The 14,478-nt window shown below is 40.8% G+C and overlaps 1 protein-coding gene across 8 annotated transcripts in view; it reads right to left on the minus strand.

Annotated features, from left to right (window-relative positions):
- The window catches only part of ARHGEF28 (Rho guanine nucleotide exchange factor 28), a 273,307-nt gene that overhangs the window by 159,479 nt on the left and 99,350 nt on the right, over positions 1 to 14,478 (minus strand). For all 8 annotated transcript variants that reach the window (XM_070517954.1, XM_070517955.1, XM_070517951.1 and 5 more), the window contains 2 exons: positions 4,760 to 4,907; positions 2,313 to 2,606 (listed from right to left, as the gene is read on the minus strand). In XM_070517954.1, the coding sequence (XP_070374055.1) occupies positions 2,313 to 2,606; positions 4,760 to 4,907 (442 nt within the window). The remainder of the gene's footprint in view (positions 1 to 2,312; positions 2,607 to 4,759; positions 4,908 to 14,478) is intronic.

Below are 14,478 nucleotides of genomic sequence, written 5' to 3' on the forward strand. Positions count from 1 at the left end.
CCACCATCAATCCACAGATTAAAGATTAGGCAACTTTAATTTATTTCTAAGTTTTGGGGTGAAAAATAAATATAGTATGTGGGTAACATGAATCCTACTTTGGAGGCTCTTAGTTTAAGCTACTCATGTGCTAGTTTAAGCTACTCATGTGCAATTATGACGTTCCAAACACTTTAACAATGTGTCATTGTTAACAATGTGTGCAGAGGCACAAACCGAACCCCTGCAGCCTCCAAGCTGCTACAGTCAGGGAGCCGCTGGGTAGGGAAGGAGCACTGTGACTGACCTGCGCCTGCCTCTCCAGGAGGCTTCGAGGCTCTTTACTTACGGCCTTGAGTGCGGTGACAGGTGAGAAATTAGGAAAACTTTATGTCTTTGTCTAAATGGGTCCACCTTCCAAAAAATAAAACACCCTTCAATACTATTGATAGAATTTTTTTTTAAGCCAGAAGTCTTAAGAAAATGAAGTTCCTTAGCCAGAAAACATATACACACATATATATGTGTATATATATGAAAGAATATACATACGAATATATGTGTGTATATATATGAAAAAAGTTCCTTAGCCAGAATACATTTTTCTCCTATATATACATTTATATAGGAGAATTACAACAGTCCTATCTAGGATTTACAACTCCTTGAAGGTCTCAGTATACTCCCTTCATTCATTTAAATACTTCTGAGCACCTGCTATGTACCAAGGGCTTTGCCAGGTCCTTGGGGATAAGGGTGAGCAGGACAGACACCACCTCCTCCCTGAGGGAGCCCACCCCTTCATACACATCAACCAGCTACATGCAGCACACGGGAGTCAGGCATGGCTCAACAGTGAACTTGTGACTTCTCTCATCCGAGCCCTTAACATCTCTAGGTGCCCAGGAGAGTTTTAGTATAACCCTGAGTAAAGGAAAGAAATGGAGACCCTTTCTGATTGTGGCTTATGGCCTTATGATTCTGTTTACAAAAATCATACCCCTTTACCTAGAGTAGTGCATTTAATCTTCTCCATAACAAATTTAAATCAACCTGCAACTAGAATTTATCATGAAGCAAAAACGCTTAAAAATAGCATCATCTAACCACAAAGCTAAAGTCATGGGAAGAATACAGAAAAAACAGCAACAGTATACGTTGAGTTCAGTAGAATACAGAGCACTATCTCTAATTCCAATAAAATTACATAATGTGTAATCACCATAAGCAGCATCTATTGAACAGTTTCGCCTCGTGCATAGTATGGGCTTATATAGAACATCTGTACCTCTGCTCACATACAGATTCCAAACGGTTTCAAGAGTGTATTTAATGGTCTTAACAGGCTATTCAGTCTTTTAGTAAACGGGGCATCCAGAAGTAACTTCAAAAGTACAAATACAGTCTCTGACTTACAATGGTCGCACTTACAATTTTTCAACTACACAATGGTGCAAAAGCGATCCACTTTCAATAGAAACTGAACCTCAAATATTGAACTTTGATCAGGCTAGCAATACACAGTAGGATACTGTCTTGTGATGGTAGACAGGGAGCCACGGGTCCCAGGTGGCCATGGGATCATGAGGGTTAATAACCGATACCCTCACAACCATTCTGTTTTTCACTTTCAGTACAGTATTTAATAAACTACATGAGCTGTTCAACACTGCACTATAAAATAGCCTTTCCATTAGATGATTTTGCCTCGCAGTAGGCTAATGGACATGTTCTAAGCACATTTAAGGTAGGAGAGGCTAAGCTGTCATGTTTGGTAGGTTAAGTGTGCTAAATGCATTTTCGACTTACAATACCTTCAGTTTATGATGGGTTGATAGTGACATAACCCCATCGAGAGTCGAGGAAGATCTGCATAATATGAACGCTCTCAGTGACAATGAGACTTGTGAAGATTTCAACACGTTGGTTATATATCCTGCATGGCCACCTTTCTTCCAAGTGCTCCACAGAGATGGCTGCACTTTCTTCCTGGCCTGAAGACTCCACCTATTTGTAAACAGGGCGGCAATATCCTCTTCTCATAGCAAGAAAATGTGCCGAGGGAAGTGGAGTCACAGTCCAAAGCGGCTGGCTCAAGAGCTCGCCACAAAGAAACAATTCTTCCCTCCCGAGGCAAAGCTCTTCACCCGCTGGAACAGAGGAGCATCAACCAGCCCAGAGATGAGAGGCTCAGGACCTCAGGCAGCCCAGCCACGTGGGAGCGAGGCTCAGGTCAAAAGGCGGCAGGAACACCCACCCGGGCAGACAGACAACAAATTGTAAGGTACATTCTGACACAGAGAGGAGACAGGAATTTTCTGGTGAAGACTCACCTGCGAGTGAAGAATTTCCCAAGACAGTCCACCCAAGAGGCAGCTCCAGATGGGTCAGCGCCAGCACGAGCTCCTCGTCCAACGCAGGCAACGCTCCCACCGTCAGGGCAAACGGGGTTAGCAGGGTCTGATGGCTAGCAGGCGTGAGGCGATGGGCCTGGGTGACCAGCAAACGGGCCAGCCTGCAGGCCATGTTGTCCACGTAGGTCACCGAGCCAGAGCCCATGGTCACTGGGGAGTAACCTTCCGAGCAGAGGCACACAGACACTGTCACCGTCTCCTGAAGCCCGTGGCCTGGACAACAAGACAATAAACAGTTCACCCAGAGTCTGCAGGAGATGCTCTGCCAGAGTCCAAAGCCTCAGCGGTCCGCAGTCTCACCACGCTGCCTCAGGACAGCAAGGCAGAAAGGAAATGCAGCCAACTACCTTTAAATGCTGCCAAGCCTGGGTGGCCAAATGAGAGCTGACTCCATCTTCTTCCAGTGACTCTGGATTTTAAAACTAACCTTTAGGAGCTCTGGGCATTTCAGGGTCTATTCTCGCATCATTACCAAACGCTGTTATTCAGCATACCTTCACCTTGTACTTCTGCCCCAAACCATGAATTCAAGTTTGTCCTCCTAGAGGCCTCCGTCCTTCTCCGCTCTGCCACTTCCTCCTGAGTCATATATTTTTATATATTTACTTAGGTGATTGTTTTTAAGGCAGAACCACAAATTTACACAAGTTCACACTAATTCCATAGAGCTCCTTTGAATGTGACTTAGTGCGGGTGAAGACTTTTCAACAGAAATATTTACATATGCTGCTCATTGCCCCACTTCTGAGAACGGCTTCTTTGTCTTGCAGGTGTTCCGAACACATGTGCTGTGGGTGGTCACCTCATTCTGCTCCCTACGCCTCCTCCTTACACTCTTCTTCTTTCACGTTGCCAAGATTGGTGAACTTCTACCCAGGTACGTTTTTATGCCGCCCTTGGCAGAATTTCAAGGAGTTAGTTCCACCAAACCTACGTGATTATGATAGTCATACTAGACAGAAGGGTTAACATTCAGCCACCACTGGCCCCCCCAGCAAACAGCTAATGAGCAAGCCATTCCTGCTCAGCCTTCTTCTCCAGGGCCTTTCCCCAAAGGCCAGGCTGCCAGGGCTTCAAGGAACGAGAGCAGCCCAAGTTCACTCAGTGAGAAAGACCGCCATTTTCACACCGCCTCTTTAAAAGTGGTCCAGCGTGCAGGCACAGCCTGTACACGTCCAATATACGCTGCAGAAACGTGTTCTACAGACTTCCGATAGGTTACCCTGGTGAAGCTGTCACCAGGGAAATTTAAGGCTCAGAAACAGGGACTGTCACCTGCCTGTAGCAAGTCTGTTAAAATGAAGTTAAGAACCCTCACTTCGAAGCAGGTCACAATATAACCAAAAAGATTTTAGCACACAAGGAGTGTGGGGGGTCACCCCTCCGTGCAAGTACAGAAAAAGACAAACCAGGATGTTTGACATCAGGAGTGGTGCTTTAGTTATTATTTTCATTCCTCCTTTATAAGAGACTCAGTAAGAGAAAAACAAGAAAAGGGGTGGGGGGCTAAAGGCAGGAGAGAGATAAATGTAAATGCCAAGGCAAGAGGACAGAGGAGCCAAGCGACTTCTGTCCCGTTCATGAGGTTTGACTTTTTCTTTTTCTTATAAGGATGGGAGTTACTGGGCCAGGAGAGATGTGCTTAAAGTTGCCCATAGTCACAGAAATTGCACAACAGATTGATCCAATGACCAAGCCCAGGTAGGGCTGAAAGGTCTTTGAATATCTATGATTCTCATGACGTCTGTGTTGTTTGCACGTTGACTGTTGACCCTCTCTCCACGTGTCCCAGATATATGACAGAAGCACTTAGAAACATTTTCCTTTAAAGATGAGGGCAGTCTTACCTACAAGAAAAACTGAAGGCTCCCTATATGCTACAATTCAAGTGGGACTGAAAGACCCACAATTAAAGAAAACAGACCAACCAACAAACAAGAAAAACAACAAACTAACATGAGTGGACACTGAGGCTGCCAGACTGACCACAGGGGAATGAGGAAGGGAGAGGGGAGACCATCTGCCTCTGTTCTTCCTGAGCCACCTCAGGAACTACAGGAGGTGATACGAAGGTCAGTGCTTCCTCCACCGGGCCGCAACCAAACTACACCCAACCTGAAGAGCTGGGTGCAACTGGCAGGATGGTCCTGCCTGGTCTAAGCCAAGGCTGCTACAGCTGGGAAAACCTCAGACGTGAGATAACCCAGGGTGTCTCTCTCTCACACCCCCAACCTCACCTCCTGTCTGTCTCACACACACACCCATCCCACCATGGAGCACTGTTTACTTCCTCCTCCCAGCCTGTACCCCTGGAGGGAAGATGCATAGACAGATTTCCCAATCGCACAGTAAAGAGGACCCCTCACCTGGAATGCTGGATTGGAGAACGTTATCCTCCGTGCGCTCTGCAATCACGATGTGTCTCTGATGAGATCCGTCATAAATAAAGTAAAACTCGGCATCTTTAGGAAGATAAACATTTTTGCCAAATTTCGCATAGACCGTCATCTGCCCCTGAAAAATGAATAAGTCAGGGCATCGTCAGACTTCCTTGTCCTGGCTCTAAGAAACCACAATAAAAAGGGCCCGGGTCCAACACTGTGTCGTGTTCACGTGGCTGAGCTCAAATATCATGGATCCGTCTTTCCAACAACAACATTTTGGATGACAGGGAGATGCTTTCTGACATATTTAAGTATGGGTATCAGAGCTGGTTTGTTCTGTTTTTAAGTTGAAGAAGTCTGGAGCATAGGGAATAATCTTTTTTATGTACTAGGTGTGTAAATGTGGTATTTAGTTGTCTTTCACTTTGTTTGAATTCCTATCTGATGAAGATCACTGCTTCTATTAATTTTTCCTGTACCTGAGATACCACCATTCTATAAACTTTCAAAATAATGATTCTTAGCTATGGCCTCACCCTGTCCCAGACCACAATAGGTTGTCGAAGCTTAAATATTCTCAAACATTGCCAAATAAATAGCACTACGTGCTCCCACACTCGCTGTGCCCTTTCCGATCACTGTTTGTCTTCCCTGAGGGATTTCCGAGTCCTCTGTCTCACCTGGCCTGGCCTCACACTTTCTCCTGAAAGCTTCTGGTTGGTACAAAGCCCTGCTAAGTCCCCTGGTCCCAAGGAGAGGAGCTGCCATCCCGGGTCACCAAGGCGCACTCCGGGGAAGGCAGGCTGGCGCTCTCCAGTACATCCTCCTCCAGAGGCTGCGGGCAGGGGCGACGTCAGCGGTGCTCCAGCCAAGGGAGCCACAGCCACGACAGCCTGCCAGATGGCTCCAGACCCCAGAGGACTCCAAGGATTCGGGACACACCCTCCCCTCAAACATAAAAAGGCAATACAAAGGAGGCCTGGCATGGGGGGCGGAGGTACATTCTGCCCAGCCTGTGGGAGTGGCAGGGAAATGGAAACCAGGAGGGGGGAAGGGTCGCCCACTTTGGAGGGCCTCCAGGGCTTGGCCAGTGTGGAGAAGTCTCTGGGCTTCTGTGTGCTTGCCCAACAAAAACAAACTGGTTCTCCAAGACTGCCTCACCCTGTGAGAGGGGAGAAAAGTCTACAGTCTCCTTAACATCTGTGTGCCTTCGATGGATGTTCCATGATGTTCCACAGGGTATCAGGACTTAGGACAACCAGCATCAAACAAAATCAGTGCCACTGGCTATTTCATCTAAAATTTGAAAAAATAAAAAGGCTATTGTTTTCCTACTGGTTTGCAATCCATCCCACGCATGAAACATTATAAAAATTAGTATAAATACAAATTGTGGAGTTCTGAAAAAAGTCACCCGTTCACAATTTTGAATTGTCCTTTCTCCACATGAGAGCGTGCACACACATGCAGAAACATAATCAATAGAAAGTAACATGCCAAGAAAAATGTACCATACAATAGCTTCAAAAAAAGTCCAGGAAGAGGATCTGAAAAGCAGAAAACAATAACAAATGTCTGACACGACTGAGAGAGGAAACTTAGATGAAATTCCATTTCCTAAAAAAGGAGGAACAGCTTGCTTTAGTCATGTTCCTGGCCCCTAAAAGGACTATGAGTTATCCACGGACAGAATCTGACCTGACCTGTTGATATTTTTTTTAAATAGAAAACAAGTTGTATAAACAGATCAAAGTTTTTCACAGATTACAAGGATATCTAATCTATTCAAAACAACGATCACATTACTACTTTATCTGGTTGGGTGAAGAAGAACTACAACTTATGAAAGAGTTTATTTGCAACCCTTTCCAAAGCAATACAGCCCCAAACGGTACAGTTTTATAATCCAGTTATGCCTCCCCTTCAAGACTATACCATGTCTTACCTTGGTAAAAGAAGATCAACAATGGGTCAGAAATAAGACACGTCCACTAACGAGAGATACCCAGAAGTCCTAGCACTGAGAATAATATCAGTAGTAAAAGGAGTCTCTTATTTGTTAATCACAAAATTCAAAAAGAGACAGTGAACAAGACCCAGGGCGGGGGGGTGGGGTGTCAATAATGAAGCCAACAGAGAGACCCAGTGAGATAGAAAGGGGTGGGGGGATTGGCAGGAGAGGAAGACGGGGAAAGGAAATATGAATATGAAGGAACAAGAATATTTTCATTCAGAAAAGTTAGATAAAGCTCACAGAAGATTTAGAGAAAGCAACAAAGGAGATCAGCAGTAGGAATGAGCTTCGGACAATGTGCTGAGGAACGAGCACAGCACAAAAATCAGCCACAGGTGACAATTCCGGGTTAAGACTGAGGTCCTTCTAATCACTGCGGCCATTGAAAATCTGCTACTTTTCTTAAAAGGCCATTAATTTTATTAATGGCCAAGATAAATTCCAGTTTACAGGATTCCAATGTGCCTCCATCATTTTCCCATCTGGATTCAATTGCAGACAATTGAAAACTATAAACTCTCATCAGTGATTTTGTTGGCACGGATATCAGAATCACTCAGCTTCTATGCAGAAATAAGAGAGATGTACCATCACCTTTCTGTCACTTCGCTATATCCCAAATAAAAAAACACTCACATATTTCACTGAAACTTCTGGAAGCAATAAGAGGTATAACAGGCAAAATTACCTCCCCAAAATTAGTCTATAAATTTAATGGACTCTGATCAAAACCTGAACTGAATTTTTCCAAATGAAACTCAACAGCTTATTCCAAAAGTTCACCTGGAAAAATGAATATACAAGACCAGAAACAAAAGTTTTGAGAAAGAGAATGATGCTTGAGCCATGGTGGGGGGCGGCGGCGGGGGTGGGGGGGGATGCTGTTCATAACTTGCCCCACCACAAAGCAAAAGATACAATAAAACCATAGTAATTTAAACAGTGCAGTAGTGGCACAGACATAGACCACAAAGTACAGAATGCAGGAACAGATGCACGGAAATTAGGGCATCAAGGTGGCATTTCAAATCAGTAGGGAAAAAATGAATTATTCAATAAATCACTTTGGAACAATAGCTACCCATTAGGGCAAAAACATTTTTCATAACAAACACTTAAATTCCCAATCAACTCAATGTTGAACATAACGCAAAAACATACAAAATTGGAAGACTGTCTAAAATTTTGCCTTATTGAACAAAATGATAGCAACTAAAGATATCTAAATTTCATCTATACTGACACCATCCTTGTGTATCAACTTCTTTTCATTTATCCTATTTCCTTTCAGTCTTTGTTCAATGCACAGCTACTTAATACAGAGCTATCCTCATGATATAAATACACATATGGTTGAGCTTTTCTTCTATCAAAAGCATTTTTCCACGTTACAACATTTGGCACCATTTTTAATTGCATTCCATCAGGTGTTTGATGTTCCATAATTTACTTAATCATTCCTCTACTGTTGTACATTAAGTGTATTTCTATCCTTAATTATAAAAAATACAGTAAACATTTTCTTGTACATTGTTTTTATGGCTTAAAATTACTTTAGAATAAAATTCCAGAAACGGATTCAAGAATGTGAACAATTGTCACAAATTGCAAAATTGCTTTCCAAAAATGTTGTATCAACTTTCATTATGACCTGTGCTAGTCAAGAGTATCATTTTCATGCCAACTTTGCCAAAATTGTCTTTTTTTATTATTTCATAAGTCAACAAATAGTTCCTCATTGATTTAATTCATATTTTTCCATTGCCATTGAAATTTATTGCCCACTTTCATAAGCCAATTACTAAATGGGCGCCAGCGCTGTTAGTAGCCTGATTAAATTTCGATTTAAAGAATTCTAATCTTCCTTCTTCTATTCGCACCTGAACTCACCTGTGCCTTAGGCAGGTCAAAATTTTCACTTTGCCAAGTGAACCAATTGAGACTAACATCAGAAGCATTCCCTTCGCCTCTGAAGAGTGAAAGTGTACTATGCATTACCTTCTCATGCCCAAATAGAAAGCGCTCAAGTACTCCTGTAAAACCTCTGAAGGCCAGGTAACGTGGAAACCAGGAACAACAAATGCAAAGTAGGAAAGCTGAACTAAAAATAATCATACTAAATACACCTCAATATAAGCACAAAAAAACAAAGAATCAAGTAAATCGAACCAACATTTTTTTTTTACCATCAAGCATCCACCCAGGGAAATTCTACTTGTAAAACTCATCAATAATTCTCAAAGACCAAACTTTCTGCTGAAATGCTGTGACATCTATGGATTTCTTCTCAAAGAACCAAAAAAGTGTTAAATGCTTTTGACACTTTCTTTCACTCAACTCTCCTATTCCTCTTCCGATGGCATTTAAGATGGAAGTGGCCAGTGACGCTGATGTGAACGTTCCAAACGTTTCTTCACTGATCTAGAATGATCTCAGACGAGGGTCTCTAATTCCCTGAATAAATGGGCAGCTGTACCGCCCTCATCACTGGGGAGTCCTGACTCAGCTCTCCCTCCTCTGCTCTCACCCTCTCCAGACAACGTGTCTCCACGTCATTGTACTTTGCTAGTAACAAATTCATTTGCGGGACAAGAACTTTCTAAAATATCTGACATGAGTAGGTAATAAACACCGTAGTTTCAAATGATGACAATGAGAACAAAGTATGCATCTTTTTATAGTGGGGTTTCTTAATCTGGGGCCACAGGAAGAGGCCATAAATGGGTTTCAGGTGGTCTGGGAACCTCTTAGAATTGTCAACGAAACTGTTTTTATATTTGTATGCCCAATTTTTTGAGGAAAGGTTTATGGCTTTCATCATATTCTCAAAGGCATCCAAACATTCAAAACATGTTATAAACCTCACTTTTATAGTAACAAGCAAAAACGGAAACAATACCTTTTAATGATAATGGTCACCTTTTTATATGACAGTAAATGCTCTACTGTTTTCTAAAGTATTCTAGTATTCTAAACAGACTTCGTATGGGATGATTTTTAGGATAGAAATACAATGAAAGTAAACGTTAATTGACATTTTAAATATTATAATGGAAGTTTACTAATCTGTCCTTCTTACAATAACAAAATAACAGTAATTCTATCCAGAGCCTTCCTGTAGAGCAGTGAGTTGAATGTTGTAAGACCCTTGGGAAAAAAAAAAAAAGAGATGCATTATCCCATTTTATAGGAAAGTGAATAAAAGTAAAGGAACAAGTTAGTGCTCGTAGTAACTAGCTCAGGCTCTCAGAGCCAGATGAACAGGCCTGGGTTTCTTCATTTCTGCCCCAATCTCCAAGTTCAGTTATTCTCTTTACATTCCTCAAGCATAATTCCAAAGAAAGTACTATGGGCACAAAGTCCTTATTTCCTATTACCGTATTGAACTGAAGTACTTCTTTAAGACAAAGGGTGAAAATGCAAGAATTACTATTTCCTACCTATTATATTTACCTTATCTATATCCTACATCTATCCTGATATATCCATCCTAATATATATGTATATATCTATATATTATCTTTAGTGACAATTCCCATTTAATTTAATATCACAACTTATAAAGTGCTTTTTTGTGTATTTTCTCCTCTTATTCCCACAATACCTGGGAAGTATTATCACGATTCTTATTTCATAAATGGGAACACTGATACTATCAGGTCCACTGAGTGGCAGAACTCAAATTGCATGTAGACCTTGCTGATCCAGGCCCAGCACACTTTTCTCTTCAACATGTTACTGTATAAACAGCAAGTGCTCAAGTATTTGACTTATCTACACTTTTAGATTTAACTCAACATTTAATTTAAGTACTTAATACACAGATTCTCATCCTCAAATCCATGGGTGGACGTGGGGTGGAGAAGGGAGGTCAGAGAAATGTTCCTTAATCCCCCCCTTGAAGATATATGCATTTTAAGAAAGGTAAACAAAAACAATCTAAACGACAGAGAAATCACTTCTTCAGAAATATCCCTTGGGATAGGAGTGACTTCCATTTCCAGACAGGATGAAATAGAGCCCAATAGGCCAACATTCCTGCCAATAACAACTAGAAAATAAAGACCAAAAAATTATGAAGTTGTGTTCTTAAAGGCATGAGAGAACTACGGAAATGAGGATAAAATATAATAAAATCCCAGAAAGGTCAGAACCACTCAGAGAAGTTATGGAAGCCGGAAAACAATGAGAGGATATCTTTAAAGCAACGAAAGGAAATAACGACCTAAAATTCCACATCTAACAAAAATAATCTTTTTTAAAAAATTTATTTATTTATTTTTTTAGGAAGATCAGCACTGAGCTAACTACTGCCAATTTTCCTCTTTTTGCTGAGGAAGACTGGCCCTGAGCTAACATCCGTGCCCATCTTCCTCTGTTTTATATGTGGGACCCCTACCACAGCATGGGCTCTTTGCCAAGCGGTGCCATGTCCACACCCGGCATCCGAACTGGCCAATCCCAGGCTGCTGAGAAGCAGAACATGCAAACTTAACTGCTGTGCTACTGGGCTGGCCCCCCAAAAATAATCTTAAAAATGAAGCTGAAATTAAAATGTTTGCAGCAAATACTGAGGGGATTCATTGTCAGTAGGCCAGCGCCAAAAGAAATCCTAAAGGGACTTACATAAGTGGAATTAAAATGATCTCAAACAGAAATATGGAAATACAAGAGACAACAAGGAACGGTGGAATGGGTAAAGACATGAGCAAATGTAACTAATATCTAATGTACAAAATGACAATTACAATGTCATCAGGTTAAAAATATTTGTAGAACTACAATGTCCAACAAGAATAATGTAAAAGGGAGATGGAATTAAAGTATCTAGCAGTTTTGAGAAAGTGTTAAAACTAATAAATTATGTTTATAATATGTCAAATATACACATTTTAAGTTGAGAGGAACCACTAATGGAACAGTAAAAGAATGTATAACTAACAAGTTATAGAGAGGAAAATAGAAAATATTTAATGAAAAATAAAGAACATAAAACATGTCAAATAAGAGTTATATAATATAAATCCAACTATATCAGCAATTATATTAAATGTAAATGGACTGATTTAAATACAACACCAAGACAGTCAGTATGGATTTTTTTAAATACAAAAACAGTAACAATCCCTCCATGCTGCTTACAACAGACACACTTTAAAAATAACATAGCCAGCTAGAAAAGTACAGATGCGCCACGCGACACTAACCAAAAGAAAGCTAGCAGAGCCAAAATAATAATCAGACAAAGTAGTTTTTAAAGCAAGACATTACTACTAGAGAAAGGAACTTTTCATCATACAAAGTGTCAGTTGAAAAAGATATCATAGTATTAAATCTATGTACCTAATAACATAGTTTCAAAAGATACAAAGAAAAAATTAACAAATCCTAAAAGAGAAAGAGACACACCCATAATCACAGTAGGAGACTTTAGCTCCCTCAATGGCTGATAGAAGAAGCAGACAAAAATTTACAAAGACATAAAAGATCTGAATTACATGATTAACAAGATTACTAACCAAAAGGAACAATTACCATAAATTAAGTGTCCATAGCAATATTTTTAAAAGGTATCCACCATTCAAACCTCTGCATTAAACTCAGTTCAACATAAATTTTGACAAAAGTCAAAAATACTCCATGACTTTCACGCTTGATGGAATGATTCACCACTACAGAATTGAAACAGCCTTTGTTTCTGTAACACAGCTGAATTGAGTAAAAAACAATGCATGACAGAGGTCAGTAAATGACTCCAGATTCCTCACTAGACCAGAAACAGGCTTTAGAAAGCTCCTTCACTTGCTTCCTTTTAAAATCACTGACTCACTCACAGATTCCATGAAAACATAGAACTTCTACAAATTGAAAACAAATTATCTGACACTTTAAGCAGATCATAGCAGGAAATACACTGGGTTGGGTATAAGAATACTTAAGTTATAATCTCTGCTCTTGCATTATCCCAATATTTGAGGAAAAAAGGTCCTGCACTCGAAAAAATAAATTTTTGCACTGCAGAAATAAAGAAGGAAGCAAAATGCACTTTAATAATTTGACACCAGTTGGAATTTTAGTCAATCAACTAACCATGTCATCACTGAGACAGCCACCCAAAAATGCTAATTCTGCCCAACCCTGCATCGATGAAAATCTTAAATCCATTAAGAATGGGTATGGTCCAGCTTTTCTCTATACCAGTCAGACATACCTGAGCCATGGAATAATTCAATATAAATAGACAAAACTAACAACATGTTCAGAGGAAAATGGCAAGGATGCTACAGGGACTCAAAAACCATGTTGCAATATAAGGAACAATTGAAGGAACTGGGACTGTTTTGCCAAAGAAGAAAAGACTCATGGGTAAACGGTCCCCATGGCAAATACTGAGGGTCTGTCATGCAGACAAGGGATTGGACTCGCTCTGCAGCCCCAAGGGAGAAGCGGAGCACAATGGAGGGAAGGACAGCACACAGAGTCCAGTTCTACAGGGTGAGCCTTCTAAGCATCACAGACGTCCACAGACGTCCACAGACGACCCAGATGGTCACCTGAGGAGGAAGAAGCACTACCTGGAGACGGTGGTGGTGTTTTTTGTTCTTGTTTTGCTTATTTTTTTATGAGAGAATGAGGCTAAATAGCTAGTCTTGAAAGTCTAGAATCTATGAGACCTGGTATATAATTCTACATTAATAGTTTCAGTATAAAAATATGGGTGGATCTAGATAAGTGGTGTTTTGTCATCTTTTTAATCAATTTCTGCCTTATTCTTTTGGTTTGGTTTATTTCCTAGCTCCTTGGATCGATGCTTAGTTTGTTTTCATTCTCTGCATTAGGGGTTTTCAAACTTAGATCAGGGGAACCCTAGGTTCTAACGGAGGAAAATTGGGAGTTCACAAACATTCCACTTAAATTTCCTTTTGGAAAATATGTTTCCAAATTTTTTTTTTTAAAGATTTTATTTTTTTCCTTTTTCTCCCCAAAGCCCCCTAGTACATAGTTGTATATTCTTCGTTGTGGGTCCTTCTAGTTGTGGCATGTGGGACGCTGCCTCAGCGTGGCTTGATGAGCAGCGCCATGTCCGCGCCCAGGATTCGAACCAACGAAACACTGGGCCACTTGCAGTGGAGCGCGTGAACTTAACCACTAGGCCACAGGGCCAGCCCCTCCAATTATTTTTTAATCTAACAAGATTGCATTCACTTAAATGTATTATTCACCGAATTTTAATACACTGGAGAAGACCCGAACTGTCAGGCTAAGTCATTGTTCTCATTGCATTAATACATATAATAAGATAAAACTTGAAGAAAATATTTATAATAAAGCTTTTATCAAGCATATATATTAAAGATCTCCACAATACTTTGGAAAAAAAGATTCCTCCCTCAGAGAGAGTTTCAACACCATCTGCTTAGGGTCTCTAAGGCCCCTCTGACTCTAGGACACCCTCTGCTCATCTATATTGGAAAGTAAACTTTTTAGCTCATTTTATATTTCATATCTCAAACAAGCTTCACATTTGCAACATAGTAAAGACCTCAACCATCAATTTCAGAGTCAGGTTGATAGTAATCGCACATGGTTATCATTTAACCCTTGAAGACTACGGATTTATGTCAAATCAAGTGTTGTCTGAAGGTCAGTGTGGGTCAGCTGACAGCACTGAATGTGCCAAACCAAG

Source organism: Equus asinus, chromosome 9 (genome assembly GCF_041296235.1).
Source record: "Equus asinus isolate D_3611 breed Donkey chromosome 9, EquAss-T2T_v2, whole genome shotgun sequence".
In the NCBI taxonomy this organism is placed as follows: Eukaryota; Metazoa; Chordata; class Mammalia; order Perissodactyla; family Equidae; genus Equus; species Equus asinus.